The sequence below is a fragment of the Podarcis vaucheri genome (genome assembly GCF_965113315.1).
Source record: "Podarcis vaucheri genome assembly, chromosome: 11".
Classification (NCBI taxonomy): Eukaryota; Metazoa; Chordata; class Lepidosauria; order Squamata; family Lacertidae; genus Podarcis; species Podarcis vaucheri.
In genome coordinates, this window is record NC_138749.1 from 10,495,457 (window position 1) to 10,514,638 (window position 19,182).

Sequence of the window (19,182 nt, forward strand, 5' to 3'; positions counted from 1 at the left end):
TGTTTAAATAATCTGTACTCCAGTCCAAGCAATTCCTACAAGACTGATGATATCAAGCTGCTCTTTACTAAAGAAACTGAACAACGCACTATTCACGAAAGGCCATATAGCAGTTTTCCACGAAGATTTCAGGTACGTATTATGCAGAAGAAGAAAAAAGCAAATGTATACATCCTGGCTAAGGAAGGGGAACAATTTGATTCCATTTACATTTAAAAGTGAATCTGCCTGATTTGTAATTTACAGAACAATACACAAACTGAAACACAGCCATCTTCTTAATTTAAAAAATTCACACCTCTGAATTTTTCAGGGCACTTCTCCAAGCAAGTAATCTGTACAAAGAGGCATATAATGGACTGTGTGCATCTATTATTATTGACAGCATACAAAAACAAGTTATTTTTTGGGGGGGGAATGCTTTCCAAAAGCGTGTTTATCAGGGGAATTGAACACAAAACTTCAGGAGTAATTTGATGGTGAACTTTCACAAGGGATTTTTTCTTTTAAAAGAAAAAGAAAACAGATGTAGAAATCTTAAGAATGGAAAAATGGGAAACATAGATTGACAGATTTGTTCATCTCGAATCCTGGGCTCATTCAGGGCTCATTCAGCTATGAGAGGCAAGAGGTTAAACTATCAGTTTAACGATCAAGCACATCGCTGCGATTTCTATGTCACACCATAAGGTATAAAACATTATTTTCACCATGATGATCCAGAGAATGTTTGCAACATTTTTTTAAAAACCAACATACACCTAAGTCTGCAGTCCTATACACACTTACTTGGGGCCTACTTCTGAGTAGACACACACAGGTTGAACTGTGAAAAGACAAAGATGAGTACCTCATCTGTTTCCTAGTATCTGATTTGCAAAAAGGAGGGGAAAGCCACACAAAAGTTGAACAAAGCTATTCACAGGATATTCCGTCCCGAGTTTCGGATCACAGTGACACAGTGGTTATAAGATAGTTTCTTGTTTTCCGTACATAATGACAGACTTCTTCCCTGAGAGCAGTGGAACCAGTCGCTCTGAGTGGCTTTTAAAACTACAGCCCTGAGCATCCGCAACATTAAATTCCAGGGTAAGTCTTTACTCAACATGTTTGTAGAGGCACAAAGGAGCATAAAGGCGACCATCAGATATACGAATCAAACCCCATGAAAAAGGGAGATTCAAACAAAGCTGAAAGAGACAATTTTGTCGGATACAAAAATCCAGTATGCCCAAACTCACAGTAAGACACTAAAACAACAAGGTATGTCCATGCCACATTTTAGCAGCCAAAAAAGAAAAGAAAAAGAAGATTAAAAATAATGTATTGAATCCAACATGGGGGGAAAACATGCAAAATTGAAGATGCTGTTACTATCTGCTGGGTTGACGTCAAGCCAAGACGCCAGTGTGTTTTGGAAGGATTTAAGAAGCACTAAAAAGACAGGAGAGAGAATCACAGCTTCTCCTTTGAATAGCAATTAACAAAACATGTTGGCTGTGATAGACTGTAAAAGAGAACAACAAACCGAAACACGCTAGGGCACTTCAGGCAGACTGGAAACATTTTTTTAATTAACCAAATTAGCCTCTGCACAGAGAAGACAGGATGCTTCCTTGTGATTAAATAAACTTGGAAGCACTGAAAAATAATAAACTCCAACCACCCTTTCTCGGGGAAAGAGCGAAGCAGGCGGGGGGGGGGGAGAGAGAGAGAGAAGACTAGTCTGACCTACCTCCGCAACTCTTTCCTCCTCCTTTCCCCTGGAGCCTTCAGTCGTAAAAACGTGCTGTTCTGTTTTAGAAAGACATCTGCAAAAAGGCATTCTCCCCGTGCGTCTGCAGCAGAACGTAGTAGCTTGTCCCTCATTTGAAAGAGGAAAGTTAAGCCCTTCTAGGAGCGGTTTGAAGGATTCCTTCCCACCACTCCCTCTAAACCAAAAGAATTTGGCAGCCAGCCCTGGCTGTCCACCTGTACGAAAGGCTTAACAGTACGCGGGGGAAGCTAGCGCCTGTTTCGGATGCTCCCTTCTCAGCAACTGCCTTCTTCTGAAAAGACTTTCTCTCTCTTCCCTCCTTTCTTCTTAAAGAAAGGCAGGCTCTTGCCCAGGCTTCTGCCATCTAAGCAGCAGTTTTGCAAACCGAGAGCACAGGCTCCGAATAACTAACTAGACAAATGGCAGATTTAAAAGGCAGATATAGTTAAAACATAATTAAATTAGGGGAAAATGCAATCAGTAACACCTTAACTATTAAGAATGCATTCCTTCTGTGCAAATTTAAAAGACATCCGTGGATCACAGAGAGCTTAATTTACACACACACATGCAATATGCCATAAAATATCTATGCCATGCAAGGTTTAAACCTATTGTACTGCAAGATATAGTGAACTGTGTTTGGGGTATGTGTTTAGAAGGGAGCAGGGAGGAGATTGCTTGATGTAGGTTTGCCTCTGCTAACCTGGTTACAGATTACATTGGTACCTCAGGTTAAGTACTTAATTTGTTCCGGAGGTCTGTTCTTAATCTGAAGCACCACTTTAGCTAATGGGGCCTCCTGCTGCCACCGCGCCGCCAGAGCACGATTTCTGTTCTCATCCTGAAGCAAAGTTCTTAACGTGAAGCACTATTTCTGGGTTAGTGGAGTCTGAAACCTGAAGCATATGTAACCTGAGGTACCACTGTACTGGTTACAGGGAACCAGGCAGAGGGCCTTCTTGGTAGTGGCACCTGCCCTGTGGAACGCCCTCCCACCAGATGTCAAAGAGGAAAACAAGTACCAGACTTTTAGAAGACATCTGAAGGCAGCCCTGTTTAGGGAAGCTTTTAATGTTTAATAGACTATTGTATTTTAATATTCTGTTGGAAGCTGCCCAGAGTGGCTGGGGAATAAATAAATTATTATTAGTAGTATTATTATTAGTATTATTATTATTATGCCTTCCAGAGGTTTTGACTACAACTCCCATAACGCTGGCTAGTCCAAAACTTCTAGAGGGTTTAGCGAAGGCAGATACAGGGCATTTTAAGGGTAGTAGATTTGGGACGTTGACAGCGTATGAAACAGCAGTTGCGGAGGGATCTAGCCAGTTAGAAGAAGGAGAGGAAAAATGGGTGAGCAGGGTAGAGGCGATTATCTGGGCAGGAATGTGTGTAGGAGATTACTAGTTCTAACTACATCCATCCCAGGCTGAATTCCTGCACATAAGGGACTGAACCCCTAGCCTGATAGCTTGATAGCACATGCCATGCTATTATTAATATATATAATACAACTGCAGTAAAATGAAGTGGTAGAATCCTGTGGTGGTAGAAAAACAGACCCTCCAAGTGTCCCTATTTTCCAAGGACTGTCCTGGATTTACAGAAGCCGTCCTGGTTTCTGATTTGATCCTGGAATGTCCCACTTTTCCTTAAAGGTAAAGGACCCCTGACAGTTAAGTCCAGTCGCGAACGACTCTGGGGTTGCAGCGCTCATCTCGCTTTATTGGCCGAGGGAGCCAACGTTTGTCCACAGACAGTTTTTCTGGGTCATGCGGCCAGCATGACTAAGCCGCTTCTGGTGAACCAGAGCAGTGCATGGAAACGCCATTTACCTACCCGCCGGAGTGGTACCTATTTATCTACTTGCACTTTGACGTGCTTTCGAACTGCTGGGGGGGGACAGGAGAAGGGACCGAGTAACGGGAGCTCACCCCATCGCGGGGATTTGAACCACCGACCTTCTGATCGACAAGCCCTAGGCTCTGTGGTTTAGACCACAGCGCCACCCGCGTCCCACTTTTCCTTAGGACGTCCCTATTTTCATCAGAGAAATGTTGGAGAGTATGGAATAGATAGTACCACTACATGTTTTGGAGGTCTTTTCTTTTGAATGCACTACCACATTTTTATTTTTATTTTAAATACCCTTTAAAAGCAGCAACAAACTTTTGCACCAAAGAGAAATCAGCTCAGCTCCTTTCCTCTTGTGCAAGCTTCCTCTTCCAGGGAAGAGGGTGATTTGCTTTGCTTTTAAATCTAGGGGTTGCCATATGTCCTCTTTTTCCAGGACACCTCCTCTTTTTCATGGGTATGTAAAATGAAAGTCGTCATAGCGATCCACAGTTAAAAATTGAAGTCGGCAAATGTGTCCTCTTTGTTGCTCTTCAAAATATGGCAACCCTAAATCTCCAGTCCGTCATATTCTGTTCTACCACCTCAGGAGCAATTTACCTCTTAATTCCCGTCTCATTCTGCATGCTTGAACCGCCAACTTGGAAGATCCCCATTGAAATCCCGACTTGACTATGAACCATTCTTTGGGTGCCTTTAGGCATGTCTCCCCTACTCCTCCCCGCCCCCAGCCTCAGTCCTTCCATCTGCCAAATGGGAGTGATAATATTAATCGAATTTATGAGGTTGCTGTAAGGACTGCCGAGATCGGAATACTCTAAATAATTCCATGGAAAGGCTAAGTTTGATTACCCTTATCGACGACACCCAAAACTTTATCCAGCCCAAGTTTTCTGCTTGCTAAGGGCAGAACTCCTAAAATACGACCAGCCAATTCAAATGACGAACAAGCAGCAATCTGCGTGCTGACAAGTTGGGTGAGGCTTTACTTTAATTGCAGAAGTTGAATGCTTAGGGAATTTTTTTTTTTAAGGTTTTGGAATCCTTTGGTTTCTGAACGTCCTCTCCCACCTTTCTCCTACAATCCCACACCCAACCCGCTATCAGCAACTTCTCTGGCTACTGGCTTTCTAAGGAGTGTCTGGGTACATTAATCAGCAGAGCCAGTGCAAACCATATGCCTGCCCCGAGATAAGGTCCTAGCAAAATCTGGGCCATGTCCAGTAAATGCCAATCTACCCAGCCTTGGAAATGAAGAAGAAAAAAGAAAATTGCCTCCCAGTGTTTTTCCGGTTATATTGCCCTCGGAGGAATACACCCTTGTGTATATCTGCTCTTCCACCTCCCAGTTTGAGCCCCCACTGATCATGATTTCTGGGAGGAGAGTAAGTGTAGAAAGAACAAAAGGCTAGCACCGTAAAGTTGATCATGGGAGGAGACAAGCTGAAGGGCAAAACCCCTGGCATAACCAGCCAAAAGGCAGTAAAGGTCTCCCCTTAAAGGGCTGCCACATGGAAAATAGTAAAGGCAAAGGGACCCCTGACCATTAGGTCCAGTTGTGACCGACTCTGGGGTTGCGGCGCTCATCTCGCTTTATTGGCCGAGGGAGCCAGCGTACAGCTTCCGGGTCATGTGGCAAGCATGACTAAGCCGCTTCTGGCGAACCAGAGCAGCGCACGGAAACACCATTTACCTTCCCACCGGAGCGGTACCTATTTATCTAATTGCACTTTGACGTGCTTTTGAACTGCTAGGTTGGCAGGAGCAGGGACCGAGCAACGGGAGCTCACCCCGTCGCAGGGATTTGAACCACCGACCTTCTGATCGGCAAGTTCTAGGCTCTGTGGTTTAACCCACAGCACCACCCGCGTCCCTCTTAAGAGACCCATAATTCCTCTGCCAAGAATTCCCGTTTCCCCTCCATCTCCTCTGCTTCTCTCATTGGCTTCCTTTGCCTTATTAACTTTTCCATAATTTTTTGTTTTGAGTTGCCTCTCAGGCTGTTCGTCAACTGCACCATTTCAGCAAATTTTTGTAGCTTGTTATGCCAATCCGTTATTGTCGGGACTTCTCCTTCCTTCCACCCCTTTGCCACTGAAGTCCGAGCTGCAGCCGTTGCATGTAAGAATACCACCCTAAAGGCCTTCGGGAGCAAGCGTGTTTCCTGCGGCCCCAGAGGGTAGAGCCCGAACCAACAGAATCAAAACTCAGGGAAGGAGATTCAGATTAAACGTTGGTAAGAACTTTCTGGTGGCAAGAGCTGTTCGACAGTGGAATGCAAACTTATACTGAAATGGCGAAATTAGCTACCAGACGAAGAGGACATAATGGCGAAGCGTTAAAGGAGGAATAGAGACCATTGATGGATTATCTATCAAAGTATCACCCATACATGCAGTCGAGGGCAGGATTTGAAACAGAAGCAGTGGATTACTGAAAGAACTCAGAATAGCAAAGTTCAGATAGTAAAAGCACATGTATTGTAAAACAGCTAATAAAACGAAGTAAAAAACAAACATCAGGAAAGGAGGGGTGGGAAGTCAAAAAGAAAGTTATGTTGATGGTTTTTTTGTATAGGATGGTAAATGTTTTGGGGTTTTTTTTGGAGATTTAATAACATTTTAATAGATATTCCTTTTTTTCTAGAAAAGGAGGTGCAGGAACTCCCACTTTTTTAAGGAGCAGCCCATATAACCTGGCAAGTAGGACTAGTAATCGCTGTCAACTTTTCTTTTCCAGCCCGTAGTTCGCCGTCATTATTTTTCCAGCATGTGAAACAAACCACATAACAATCACATCATTAATTATGCTATTACATGTGGCTACAGCTTTGGGCTTCCCCCAATGAATCCTGGGAAGTGTAGTTTGTTAAGGGTACTGAGAGTTGCTAGCAGATTCCCTGTTCGCCTCCCAGAGTTCCCTGGGAAGAGGGACTTATTTTAGAAGTCCATTCACCACTTTTGGTGCTGCAACACTGCGAGAAGGAAGAGGCTTCGCTGGGCCCTGACGGAGGAATTCAAACTGCTGTGCCCTTCCTGGTGGGCAGAGGAGGCATAAGCCCCGCCGTCTATCAGGAACCAGATCCAAGCTTGCACCCTTCTTTGGCGAATGGAGGTGAAGGCTGGGACCTGGGCTGTGCCAGGGGGCAGAGCTGCTGGAGCAGACAGGGGGCTTCCCTCCGATCTGCCCCTTGCCCATTTAAGCAGCCTACATCTGGGGCTCAGCCTGTTGGTTCCTATGCCGGGTTTTCCTGCCCACCCAACCATGGTTTACACTGCCAGTCAATGACTTTGCTGTGGCTACGGTGGTCGCCGTTCTTTATGGGGCCGGGTAGGAATTAGCCCACCGGGCTAATTGGCACTGACCCGGTGGTTTTGCCTACCTCATAGCAATCGTCACAACTGGTTGGGCATTGGGGCAATCCTTTGTTTTGGACAGAGGGGAGGTTGTGGTCTCCGTCTGCCCCTCTAAACGCTGGGGTATCCCGTTAAAGGGATCCAGGGGGAGTGACCATATCCGTGTGCCCAGGGGGGCCAGGGCCGAAGGCGCTTCCCCCCCACCACGGTGGTCCCTGTGGGGTCACCCTATGAACCCCCCATCTGGAATGACCACACATCACTTCCGGCAGGCAGGCTGGAAGTAGTTAGTTTACCCCATGCCCAAACCAAACTTCTTTTGTCTTTACAGTGGTACCTCAGGTCAAGAACTTAATTCGTTCCGGAGGTCCGTTCTTAACCTGAAACTGTTCTGAATCTGAGGTACCACTCTAGCTAATGGGGCCTCCTGCTGCCGCTGCATGATTTCTGTTCTCATCCTGAAGCAAAGTTCTTAACCCGAGGTACTATTTCCCGGGTTAGAGTCTGTAACCTGAAGTGTATGTAACCTGAAGCGCATGTAACCCAAGGTACCACTGTATTAAAAACATGATAAAACATCAAACATTAAAAACTTCCCTAAACAGGGCTGCCTTCAGATGTCTTCTAAAAGTCAGATAGCTGTTCATTTCCTTGACATCTGATGGGAGGGCGTTCCACAGGGCAGGAGAGGAGTCTGTAACTTGAAGCGTCTGTAACCTGAGGTGTCTTTAACCTGAGGTACCACTGTATTCAATAAAACCGGGCCTGTTTTGACCCCAAACCAGTCTTATTGGTCTCTTATTTATATAGGTTTGGATATGGGGAGCCTGATGCCTGGTCCTGCCACCACTCTGTGAATTGTTACTCTGTGAGGGGAATAGGAACTTCCTAAAAATTCTCAGCACCCTTAACAAAGCACAGTTCACAAAATTATTTGGGGGAAGCCGTGACTGCTGGAAATGATATGATACTGCTTTAAATGTATAGTATGGACAGGGCCTTAAAGATTTCAGCAGGCTAAGAAAAAACTCCTCATCATTTTCCTGAGTTGAACTGAGCCACTGATGTATCTTCTGCTTATAGTCACAAAACTTTATTTCCTTCCTTCTTTCTTCCCTCCGCCTCTTTTTGCTGCAGGCAAACATTTAATATTGCTTCTCCCGAACTAAAATATCCAGCTGACCCGATTTCCTCCCTCTGCTGCCATCCTCCGTATTACGTCTCAAAAAGTGCTCCAAGACTGAGAATGTATTGACCGAGTTCCAGTTGGAAATTAAACTCTTTATGGCCTTCCTACAAATCCAATGAAAAATATATACATGTCCATGAAGAAAATATGCTACAGTCTTCTAATCGGCCACATTGCACCACCTGTTGTTTAATAGATGACCTGTCTTAGCAATCCGGCAGAACGGTGCATTTTTCACTCCAGGTTCGAAACGGAAAGACGTGGGTTTTATGCACTTCTAAGTAGAAGTTGCTGATAGCTGCAGTTGAGATTCCCCACGTCACTAGTGGCAGGGCCAGAGACAACAGCGGACAGAGAGAGATGAATACAGTGGTACCTCAGGTTAAGTACTTAATTCGTTCCGGAGGCCGTTCTTAACCTGAAACTGTTCTTAACCTGACGCACCACTTTAGCTAATGGGGCCTCCCGCTGCTGCCACGCCGCCACCACGCGATTTCTGTTCTCATCCTGAAGCAAAGTTCTTAACCTGAAGCACTATTTTTGGGTTAGTGGAGTCTGTAACCTGAAGCGTATGTAACCCGAGGTACCACTGTACAAGGTTCACTTTCATACAGTAGGTTAGTTTCTGTTGGTTCAGAAAAGATCTATGTGAGTCAGATTTTTAAAACACTGTTTATGGTTTATTTTGCTGCCGCCACAGACCACCATTTCCCCCCCACCCTCAAAACACCTCAGACACAAGATTGCTGAAACACTGGGCAGTGGGGGGGGTGCCCTTCCCAACCAGTGTTGCCCCTCCTAAAGTTTTGGGATTTTTTGAAAGAAAGAAAAGAATTGTTTTTCTCTTTATAATCACTATTATTTGCAAGATCTTTCCCCCCTCCCTTAAACACCCACCCACCCTTGGTTATTCCATCACACTGTCACAACAGAAACATTGCTTGTGGGGTGAGGGATGTGGCGTGATGCTGAACTGTGAAGATTGGCAGGGAAGAGTAAATTAATTTCCTTAATTGGCCGGCTGGCGCTGGCATCAAGGAAAACCTGCAGCCCATTTGCATGAGGCTGGGACGGAAGAACTTTTGGCTTTAAGGAACTGGTTTTGGAACTGGTTGGTGGATGATGCTGACTCCAGAGAAGGAAAGGGCGTTGAGGGAAAGAGGCAGGGAAGGGTGGCTGTGGAAACTTGGGCAAGAGGAGGGAGAAACTTTAAGAGACCTTTCATTGCCCACATAACACAAGCGTACAAAGTGTTAGAAAATCTGCAAATTGCTGCAGGAACTGTGGAGAACTGAATTCAAAGTTGGAAAAACAAGAGACAGAGAGAAACAGATCTCTAAATAAACCAGGGTTGATTTGGACATTTATAAACTTTACGTGGGGCTACCTTTGAAGGTGCCCCGGAAACTACAACTAATCAAGAATTCGGCAGCTAGACTGGTGACTGGGAGCGGCCGCCGAGACCACATAACACCGGTCTTGAAAGACCTGCATTGGCTCCCAGTACGTTTCCGAGCACAATTCAAAGTGCTGGTGCTGGCCTTTGAAGCCCTAAACGGCCTCGGTCCAGTATACCTGAAGGAGCGTCTCCACCCCCATCGTTCAGCCCGGACACTGAGGTCCAGTTCTGAGGGCCTTCTGGTGGTTCCCTCCCTGCGAGAAGTGAGGTTGCAGGGAACCAGGCAGAGGGCCTTCTCAGTAGTGGCGCCTGCCATCAGATGTCAAGGAAATAAGCAGAAGACATCTGCAGACAGCCCTGTTTAGGGAAGTTTTTAATGTTTGATGATTTGTTATATTTTTAGATATTTTGTTGGAAGCCGCCCAGAGTAGCTAGGGAAACCCAGCCAGCAAAGAGGGATATAAATATATTATTATTATTATTATTATTATTATTATTATTATTATTATTATTATTATCTGCACTCCCAAGGTTCAATGTTGAGGCAAAATCATTTTTTACAAAAGCTATGCCTACTTGCTCTTAAACTATTGATTTTATAAGGCTGAAAGACCATCTCCTTCCCGGGAGATGGCAGCTTCTGTGGCAGCTCCTAAGTTGTGAAACTTCCTCCCCACAAAGTTGCGCCTCACACCTTCACTACACGGTTTGCGGGGAATGCTGAAGATGCACCTCTTTACCTCAGCCTTCGCCGCCTAAGATGTATCACTCTAGGACCCACCCATCTCTTGCGATCGCTATTTGTTTCAAACAGATCTCAATCTTGCTTTTTAAACAGTTGTGACCCGCCTTGGGACCTTAAGGGGAAGGGCGGGTCAATATTCACCACCACCTATATTTCGATAATTGTATTATAGCTACTTGTTTTTAACCTCTCTTGAATTGGCATTTTATATATATTGCATTCAGGTTTTGTTTTCACAAGCAGCCTATAAATGTCATTAAATAAAATAAACACATCAATAAATAAAATCCCTTCAGGCACTGCTGGCTGGGAGTCCCAGGCAGACACACTTGGAGAAATCTTCTCACATGCTCCAAAAGTGACCTGGCATAGGACAGATAGGATCTCTGTTGGATAAAGAGAGAGCTCATTTATTTGGGTATATTGTTCGGAAGTCCTAAATAAAAGGGGTTTGAAAACGCCGGGCACCCATTTCGGATGGACAATGCTCGGAAACGCGGAAATAATCTTCCCACTTGCCGTGGTACCACAGAGCTAATGAAACAGATGAATTATATATAGAACGGACCCGTATCGCTTCTCCCTCCCCACCTTCTGGGGAACATTCAGTCACACAATACGGCTTCCTATGGGCAGCAAACACCCGGCAGGGAATATGCAGCTTTGTGCTATCACTCTCCCCATCAGACTGCTGTCAATCGGAGCCCATAACTTGGCCATATAGTCTAAACGCAGCGGGAGACTCACCCCAGTCTTGCATTCATCGCCCGACAGAAACTCGAGTTCCCATATCCACCCTGAACTCTCCCCTCTCCTTCCTGGGATGGGTGGAGGTGGCAAAAGCGCAAAGCCTTATTGAGTCAAAATAAACACAGGCTTTAATAATAGTAATATAAAAGGGCAAGATTTGTTAAACAGAAATAGAAAGCCGAGCAAGCCAGCCCCTTGCAGGAAGTCCGAATGGCCCAAAAATGCTGTGGTCACCTCGACTCAAAAAAGGGTAAGGGTTCAGAAAAGGGCAACAAAAATGATCAAGGGCTTGGAGCAACGTCCTTTGTGAAGAAAAGCTACAACATTCGGGGATTTTCAGTTTAGGAAAAAATGGTGTGCGATATAGGGGTACAAAATGGTGGATGGTTTGGAGGAAGTAGATAGGGAGATTTTTTTTCTCTCTTGCTCACGATACCAGGAGCCATCTAAGGAACCTGAATGTTGAATGATTCAGAGCAGACAAAATGAGGTGTTTATTGACAGAATGTATTACTGTGGATTAAACCACAGAGCCTAGGGCTTGCCGATCAGAAGGTTGGTGGTTCGAATCCCCATGACGGGGTGAGCTCCCGTTGCTCAGTCCCAGCTCCTGCCAACCTAGCAGTTCAAAAGCATGTCAAAGTGCAAGTAGATAAATAGGTACTGCTCCGGTGGGAAGGTAAATGGCGTTTCCGTGCGCTGCTCTGGTTCGCCAGAAGCACCTTAGTCATGCTGGCCACATGACCTGGAAGCTGTACGCTGGCTCCCTCGGCCAGTAAAGCGAGATGAGCGCCGCAACCCCAGAGTCGTCCACAACTGGACCTAATGGTCAGGGGTCCCTTTATCCTTTACCTTTACATAGCTAAATTGTGGAATTTGCTCTCACAAGGTGCGGTGATGACTAAGGCTGGGCGATATATCAATATATCATCCAAAATTGGTTTGAAGTCCATATTGTGATATCGGTTTCATAATTTTCAACCCGGCAATGTACGGCAAACCATCTGCATAGCTCCATCCTTATTTCAGACATTGTGATATATCGGTATATTATGATGTTTAGCTGGTGATATATCGCACTATTGAAAACCAGATATCACCTAGTGATCACTACCAACCTGAATGGCTTTAGAAGAGGATTTGGCCAAATCATGGAGGACACGGCTATCAATGGCTACTTGCCGCCACAACAACTACTATATGTTTTACCTCCACTGTCAGAGGCAATATGTCTCTGAATACCGGTTGTCAGGAATCATAAGTGGGGAGAGCACTTTTGTACTCGATTTCTGCATGCGGCCACTGTGAGAATGGGATGGTGGACTAGATAGGCCTTTGGTGTGATCCAGCAGGCAACTACTGTATTAATTATTTGTGAAATATGCATATTCTAGAGTGAAGGGTCCCTGGAAAAGACCCTAATGTTGGGAAAGATGGAGGGCACAAGGAGAAGGGGACGACAGAGGATGAGATGGCTGGACAGTGTTCTCGAAGCTACCAGCATGAGTTTGACCAAACTGCGGGAGGCAGTGGAAGACAAGAGTGCCTGGCGTGCTCTGGTCCATGGGGTCACGAAGAGTCAGACACGACTAAACGACTAAACAACAAGAGTGAAGGGGAGGGGGCTTGCTACCTTTCGAATGCTACGTCGTATAATGCATGCAGACAGAGGAATGAGGAATCTCCAGAAAAGCAGAAATAATAATAATAATTTTAAAAGATGCTAGCTTGTTTTAATCACGCTCCCGCTGTATAGTTAACAGCAACCTGACACACAGAAATGTATCAGCTTTTCCTAATGTGGAGATAAAGGGTGGTCAAAGCTTCAGCTGCCTGCACTGTGTGTGTCAGGTTGCGTTCAAGACGTAGGCGGAAGAGCAGTAAACAAAAAGAGGAAGTGGCAACCCAAGATGCAGGCATCTCTTAGATCAGGGGTCAGCAAACTTTTTCAGCAGGGGGCCGGTACACTGTTCCTCAGAACTTGTGGGGGGGCCGGACTATATTTTGGAAACAAATAATGAACGAATTCCTATGCCCCACAAATAACCCAGAGATGCATTTTAAATAAAAGGATACATTCTACTCATGTAAAAACACGGTGATTCGCAGACCATCTGTGGGCCAGATTTGGAAGGTAATTGGGCCAGATCCGGCCCCCGGGCCTTAGTTTGCCTACCCATGTCTTAGATTGTGCCTGTGGCCCCATTGTGAGGTATGTCCGTAGCTCTTTCACATCATGTCATTTTGAATGCCTCGCCATGTCAAAATACGTCTTCTTCCCTTTTTTCCACACACCCCCAAAAAAAGGTGTGTGGGGAGAGAGAGAGGGAGAGAGAGAGAGAGAGAGAGAGAGAGAGCGCACTCTGCTGGCCCCCTAAATCAAGGAAGGGGGTGTTGGGATACTGCCAGGGAGATAAAGTCCAGCATGACCCCCAAGCCGGCTGTCGGACGATCCATCGACCTCCCGTAGACACGCAGTATCAGCAATTAGCGACATGAGCTCCAGAACATTCTAGAGCCGATGCACACTCTTTATCAGCAGATAATGCACAGCCAAAAGTTGCACTCAGGAGAGCATTATTTACAAGTTTTATTCTGTGTTGATCAGAACAAAGAAAGATATGACTGCCTGCATCAGTGTCTCCAGCACAGAGAGAGAAACGAAAGCAACGACACAACAGAAACATCCTGTGAAAACAGGAAATACGCAGGCTGTGACACAAACATCCTGCTCCCTTTTAAGGTGGAACGGAAATATCCTAACAGGGGGAACCTGCAGCGCTCCATGTTGCTGGACTTCAATTCCCATCAGTCCCTGCTATAGCCGGGGTTTGTGAGAGAGGCAGTCCCACAAAACGTTGAGGGCCACAGTTTCGCCAGTTGTGACCTCCTGAGAGAAGGCTGGAGTCCAGGAGTTCAAGCTCCAGGAGCAAGGAGAAAGAAAGCATGGTTCCTCCATTTCTCTAACCACCCAATATATCTAACTTCTCCTGGAGGCTCCTGGCAGAAAAAACAAAGGCTGGAACTTGGGCTGCTCAGCAAGCCAGAGCTCTTCTCATTTATACTTGGGCCACCACTTTGCTTATAGTACTTGAGACACTCAGCACATCTGCTTTACCATTTAGGGGAATTTGTGCTCCTCCAGTGGTTGCTGGACTCCAGCTCCCATCAGTCCCAGAAAACTGGTCAAGATTGATGGGAGTTGGAGTTCCAACAGCTAGGTCACACTTAAATCACTATTGTACAACTTCAACAGTCATGAATTTGCCCAAAGAATCCTGGGTGGTATAGTTTGTTAAATGTGCTGAGGGGTATTAAAGGTAAAGGGACCCCTGACCGTTAGGTCCAGTCATGGACGACTCTGGGGTTGCGGTGCTCATCTCACTTTATTGGCCGAGGGAGCCAGCATACAGCTTCTGGGTCGTGTAGCCAGCATAACCAAGCCGCTTCTGGCAAACCAGAGCAGAGCACAGAAACGCCGTTTGCCTTCCCGCTGGAGCGGTACCTATTTATCTACTTGCACTTTGACGTGTTTTAGAACTGCTAGGTTGGCAGGAGCAGGGACCGAGCAATGGGAGCTCACCCCATCATGGGGATTCGAACCGCCGACCTTCTGATTGGTAAGCCCTAGGCTCTGTGGTTTAGCAGACCCCAGTTCTCCTCACTGAGTTCCCTTGGAAGAGGCATTGATTGTCGCACCACTCTTGTAATTCTAGCTCTGTTAGGGGAAATAGAGGTTCCTCGTCCCCAATTTAGGTCAAAGCAACGTCTGCTTTGCCAGGAAGCTCTCCAGGGTCCTGTTGAGCTCACTCTGCCCTTGTAATCTGGATCCAGTTCCTTGGAAGCCAATACCTGTTGCCTGATATGGACCGTGAGGTGACAGATGACTCCAGCTGCAGCCAAGCCCCATTCAGACTGTCCCTGGCACCCCTCAGGTTCTCGGATCATTTGATACAAGACAGAAAAGCCCTTTGGCAACTGTCCAAGGAGAGCTACTGTGCTCGCCCGTTGACACAGAGAGCAAAGAGAACACTTTTTAATCGGTCTTACAGATGGTGATAGAGCGCAAGGGAAGGGAGAGCCTCTGAGCAATTTGGAACGCAAGCAGTTTAAGACCTGCAGATCAAATACGGCAAGTTATTTGTTTGTTTCTGCACAAGAGGAGATGGTTCCAGAAATACCCTTGAAAAGAATCAAAGCACTTCTTGGTCCAAAGCCAACCTTTTCTTCCCGGCACTGTGTTGCAATTAAGCAGCCCACATGGAGTTCAAGTGCCAAGCCTGAGGGAAGGAAGGTCTTAACAGCAACAGTTGAGTCTTCTTGGTTGGCTTCAAGAGCGTGAACTGAGCAAGGGATTCCCAAGGCTCAACTCTCAAGCCTATTTTCAACATCAGTGCCATTGAATGCTACACTTTCTTGCATGGGGAAGGGAGGTCCATCAACCCCCGATACTTGAGCACTGATACTTCCATTGGCATTCCTTAGTGTGGATAGAGAACTTGTGGCTCTCAAGATGTTGATCTACCACTCCCATCATCCATTGGCCATGGTGGCTGGGCTTGATGGGAGTTAACAACACCTGGAAGACCAGATGTTCCTATACTCTAAAGGAAGACTCAACACACCTCTTCAAAACTTGGCCACTCCTATTCCATTGGAAGATGCCGGCATGAAAAATATTACGCACCCACAGAAAATTTTGGTACTTTAATGGGAATTGCAGCATAATCTCTGGATAAGTTGTTTCTCCAATAGATGGAGAATCAGCCCTTGAGCCTCTCAACCTGCTTCTTCCGTATGACGCAGTGTCTGGGGCGATTTCCTCTTCCTTCACCCAATCTGGCTATGATGGTCATATAAGCCTTAGCAACATCTAGACAGGACTGCTGTAACACACTCTGTGGAGCTGTCTTTAACGACTGTTCAGAAACTTAGGGTATTTCCAAACACGGCAGTCAGGCTATTAACTAGAACCAGGCTATTTTTTTTAACTGCTCTTTTGTACGAACTACACCAACAACCAGTTTTTCTTTTTCAAATAACATATATTCCATTTCATACTTCAAAGGAGTGTCAAAGCGGTTTGCCAACGTTGCAAAAATAACACAAATCCTCATTCTGTTTGCACCAGGGCCAGGGTATTTTCATGTTTGTATTCTGTTAAAAGAACTACGTATTAACCGTATTGTGATATGCACAGAATATGCATTCTAATAATAAATAATTTAGAAAAAAAGAGGGAAAGCATAGTTGTTAACAAACATAAAGGGCTCTTCTTATCAAGGATATCTAACAGGACATCTCATTGGCTCACTTTCTGCCAATTTCTGACCTTTCTTCATTTAAACAGGTATTTGGCCAGGTTTTTATGTTCATTTTTTCTTTACCCCACATTTACAATCTGCGCTTTTGATACTGATTATTATTATTTTTACTTTCTGCTGTTAATTGTCTGGTGTTTTTGTTTGCTTGCTTTAAAAATAATAATAATTCATTGACTATGGTAGCTCCTTTGAGTGCTTAACCATGAAATGGAAAGGTAGGATCGAAATCCTGAGACAAATAAATTTAAGAAATACATCTGAGCAGTTCACCCATTTCCCCTATTAGCTTAGGAAAACCTGCTTCTTTACCACACAACTTTCAAGCAGACCTGAATCCCCAAGGCATAATAATAACAATAATAATAATAATAGGTTCCCATAGATTCTGTTCCTTTTCCCATGAGTAAAGCTGCAGTCCCCGATAAGGGCAAAGCAAAGCCCCAGGCCAAAACCAGCATTTCTCTTTGCTGCTCGAGGATAAAGATCGGGCAGCGAAATCACACTGTAAAGGATAAACTCTGCAACAAATTCACCCTGGATCAGGCAGGGCACTATCTGTGCACAATCATGTAGCAATAAAGGAAACACGCTGCAGATCTCATTCCTGCCGATGTCTTCCCCAGAAGCTGTCCTTTTGCAATCAATGGCATCGGCTCACGTGACAAAGAACTTGTACATTCAGTCCTTGCGCTCCAGAAGAGGCGACTGAGCCAAACCCACAGGATCGATAAAGCAGCAGCATATGCAAAAAACCCTCTGTGTTTACTAATGTTTCCAGCAGCAGAACCAAACACAACACTGATTCATACTAGGCGCTCAATAGCAATAAGTTATTTGTACAAGCCAAAGCTGAACTTGTTCATAATTAATGGTAGGCACCGGCCCTGCTGGCCATTTTTCCACAGCTACTTTGAATAGTGTCGAGAGAGGGGGGGGACCACACCCCTTTTTGCTGAGTTTTGGTAAAGGTAAAGGACCCCTGACGGTTAAGTCCAGTTGCGAACGATTCTGGGGTTGCGGCGCTCATCTCGCTTTACAGGCCGAGGGAGCTGGCATTTGACCGCAGAAACCAGAGCAATGCATGGAAACGCCGTTTACCTTCCCGCCGGAGAGGTACCTATTTATATACTTGCACTGGCCTGCTTTCGAACTGCTAGGTTGGCAGGAGCTAGGACCAAGCAATGGGAGCTCACCCCGTCGCAGGGATTCGAACTGCCGGCCTTCTGATCGGCAAGGCTCAGTGGTTTAGACCACAGCACCACCCGCGACCCTTGAGTTTCGGTAGCTCCTTTCTAAAATATCTGCTTACCCAGATAGATTGCCCCCATGATGGCATCATCATGAAGCACACTGACTGTTTCTGATTTTGCGAGCATTGGTTGGCTCCATCAAGTTGGACACTTCCTGCTCACGAGGGCCATAGCTCAGCAGCAGAGCGTTCACTTTTGCATGGAAAAGGTCTCAGGTTCAATCGCCAGCGACAGTTCCAGGTAGACCAAATGGGCCAAAGTTTTGACACAGTATAAGACAGCTGCCTATGTTCCTACGTGATCACAACTTAATTCAGAAAGAACCAGGAAAGGAGGGATGACATATACGAATCAGTGGGAGGGAGCTGAACCAGAGTTTAAAATGTCGAAGTTTAAATAATTTTCAAGCAAATTGCTAAAATTGTCATTTTCAACCTGAAAAGAAATCTGTGCTGGAGTACTGGATAGTCACTTGAGCAACCCCCGAACTAACAAGAGGAAGGCAACAAGTAATGAAAGGGGATGGAAGATGGAAAGTACATTTCCGAGCACAATTCAAAGTGTCGGTGTTGACCTTTAAAGCCCTAAATGGCCTCGGTCCAGTATACCTGAAGGAGTGTCTCCACACACACACCCCATCGTTCAGCCTGGACACTGAGATCCAGCGCCGAGGGCCTTCTGGTGGTTCCCTCAGTGAGAGAAGCCAAATAACAGGGAACCAGGCAGAGGGCCTTCTCGGTAGTGGCACCCGCCCTGTGGAACGTTCTCCCACCAGATGTCAAAGAGAAGAACTACTACCAGACTTTTAGAAGACATCTGAAGGCAGTCCTGTTTAGGGACGCTTTTAATGTTTGATGGACTACTGTATTTTAATATTTTGTTGGAAGCTGCCCAGAGTGGCTGGGGAAACCCAGCCAGATGGGCGGGGTATAAATTTAGTAGTAGTAGTAGTAGTAGTAGTAGTAGTAGTAGTAGTAGTACCATAACCTGGAATCTGTGCCTCGCATCCTAAGAGTGGCAAGGATGGTAACTGAGGCTGAATGGAGTTGGGGAGACTCCTCTGTCTTCCTACTCAAGCTTGCATGCCACAGAGAAGGGCTCTTCTTCTCCCTGATAAGCTAGCTTTTTGTATACCGGACATTTTGGCCAAGGGAAAGCTGCGGGTGGGCTTTCAGGTCGTTTCCTTAGGTACACCAGGGACTGTTGCAGCCAGAGGCAGGAAGGTTGCCTCTAATAAAGATTCCTTCAGATGCCTCAGACAACAGACTGGGCTTGCATGTAGACTGACTGGAAACAGGAAGGAAGTTTCTCAAGGTCAGGATGACCACTGATCATGTGTGTACGTGTGTGTGTGTGTGTGTGTGTTTAAGTTCATTGGCCAATCTGCTCCAAAGGAAAATCCCTCCTGACTCCGGTCAGACAGATCCTGCACATCCCTGTTTTAATTTCTATCCCCCACCCTTTCTGCTTTTGTCCTGCTTTTTCATCTTCCCCCTGCAATGCGCAACTTGGCTCGATTGCTTGATTCACCTGGGGCCGGTGGCTTTTCAGGC

At 45.7% G+C, this 19,182-nt stretch overlaps 1 protein-coding gene across 3 annotated transcripts in view; it reads right to left on the reverse strand.

The window, feature by feature from the left end:
• ZBTB7C (zinc finger and BTB domain containing 7C) overlaps positions 1 to 19,182 on the reverse strand; it is a 246,159-nt gene that overhangs the window by 92,079 nt on the left and 134,898 nt on the right. The window contains exon 1 of one of the 3 annotated variants that reach the window (XM_082241981.1): positions 1,736 to 2,056. The exons of 1 other annotated variant lie outside the window; for it this stretch is intronic. In XM_082241981.1, coding sequence (XP_082098107.1) covers positions 1,736 to 1,869 — 134 coding nt within the window. In that variant the 5' untranslated portion in view covers positions 1,870 to 2,056. Of the gene's footprint in view, positions 1 to 1,735; positions 2,057 to 19,182 lie in introns of those variants that run through there. One more of the 3 variants, XM_082241982.1, reaches the window with a different exon arrangement.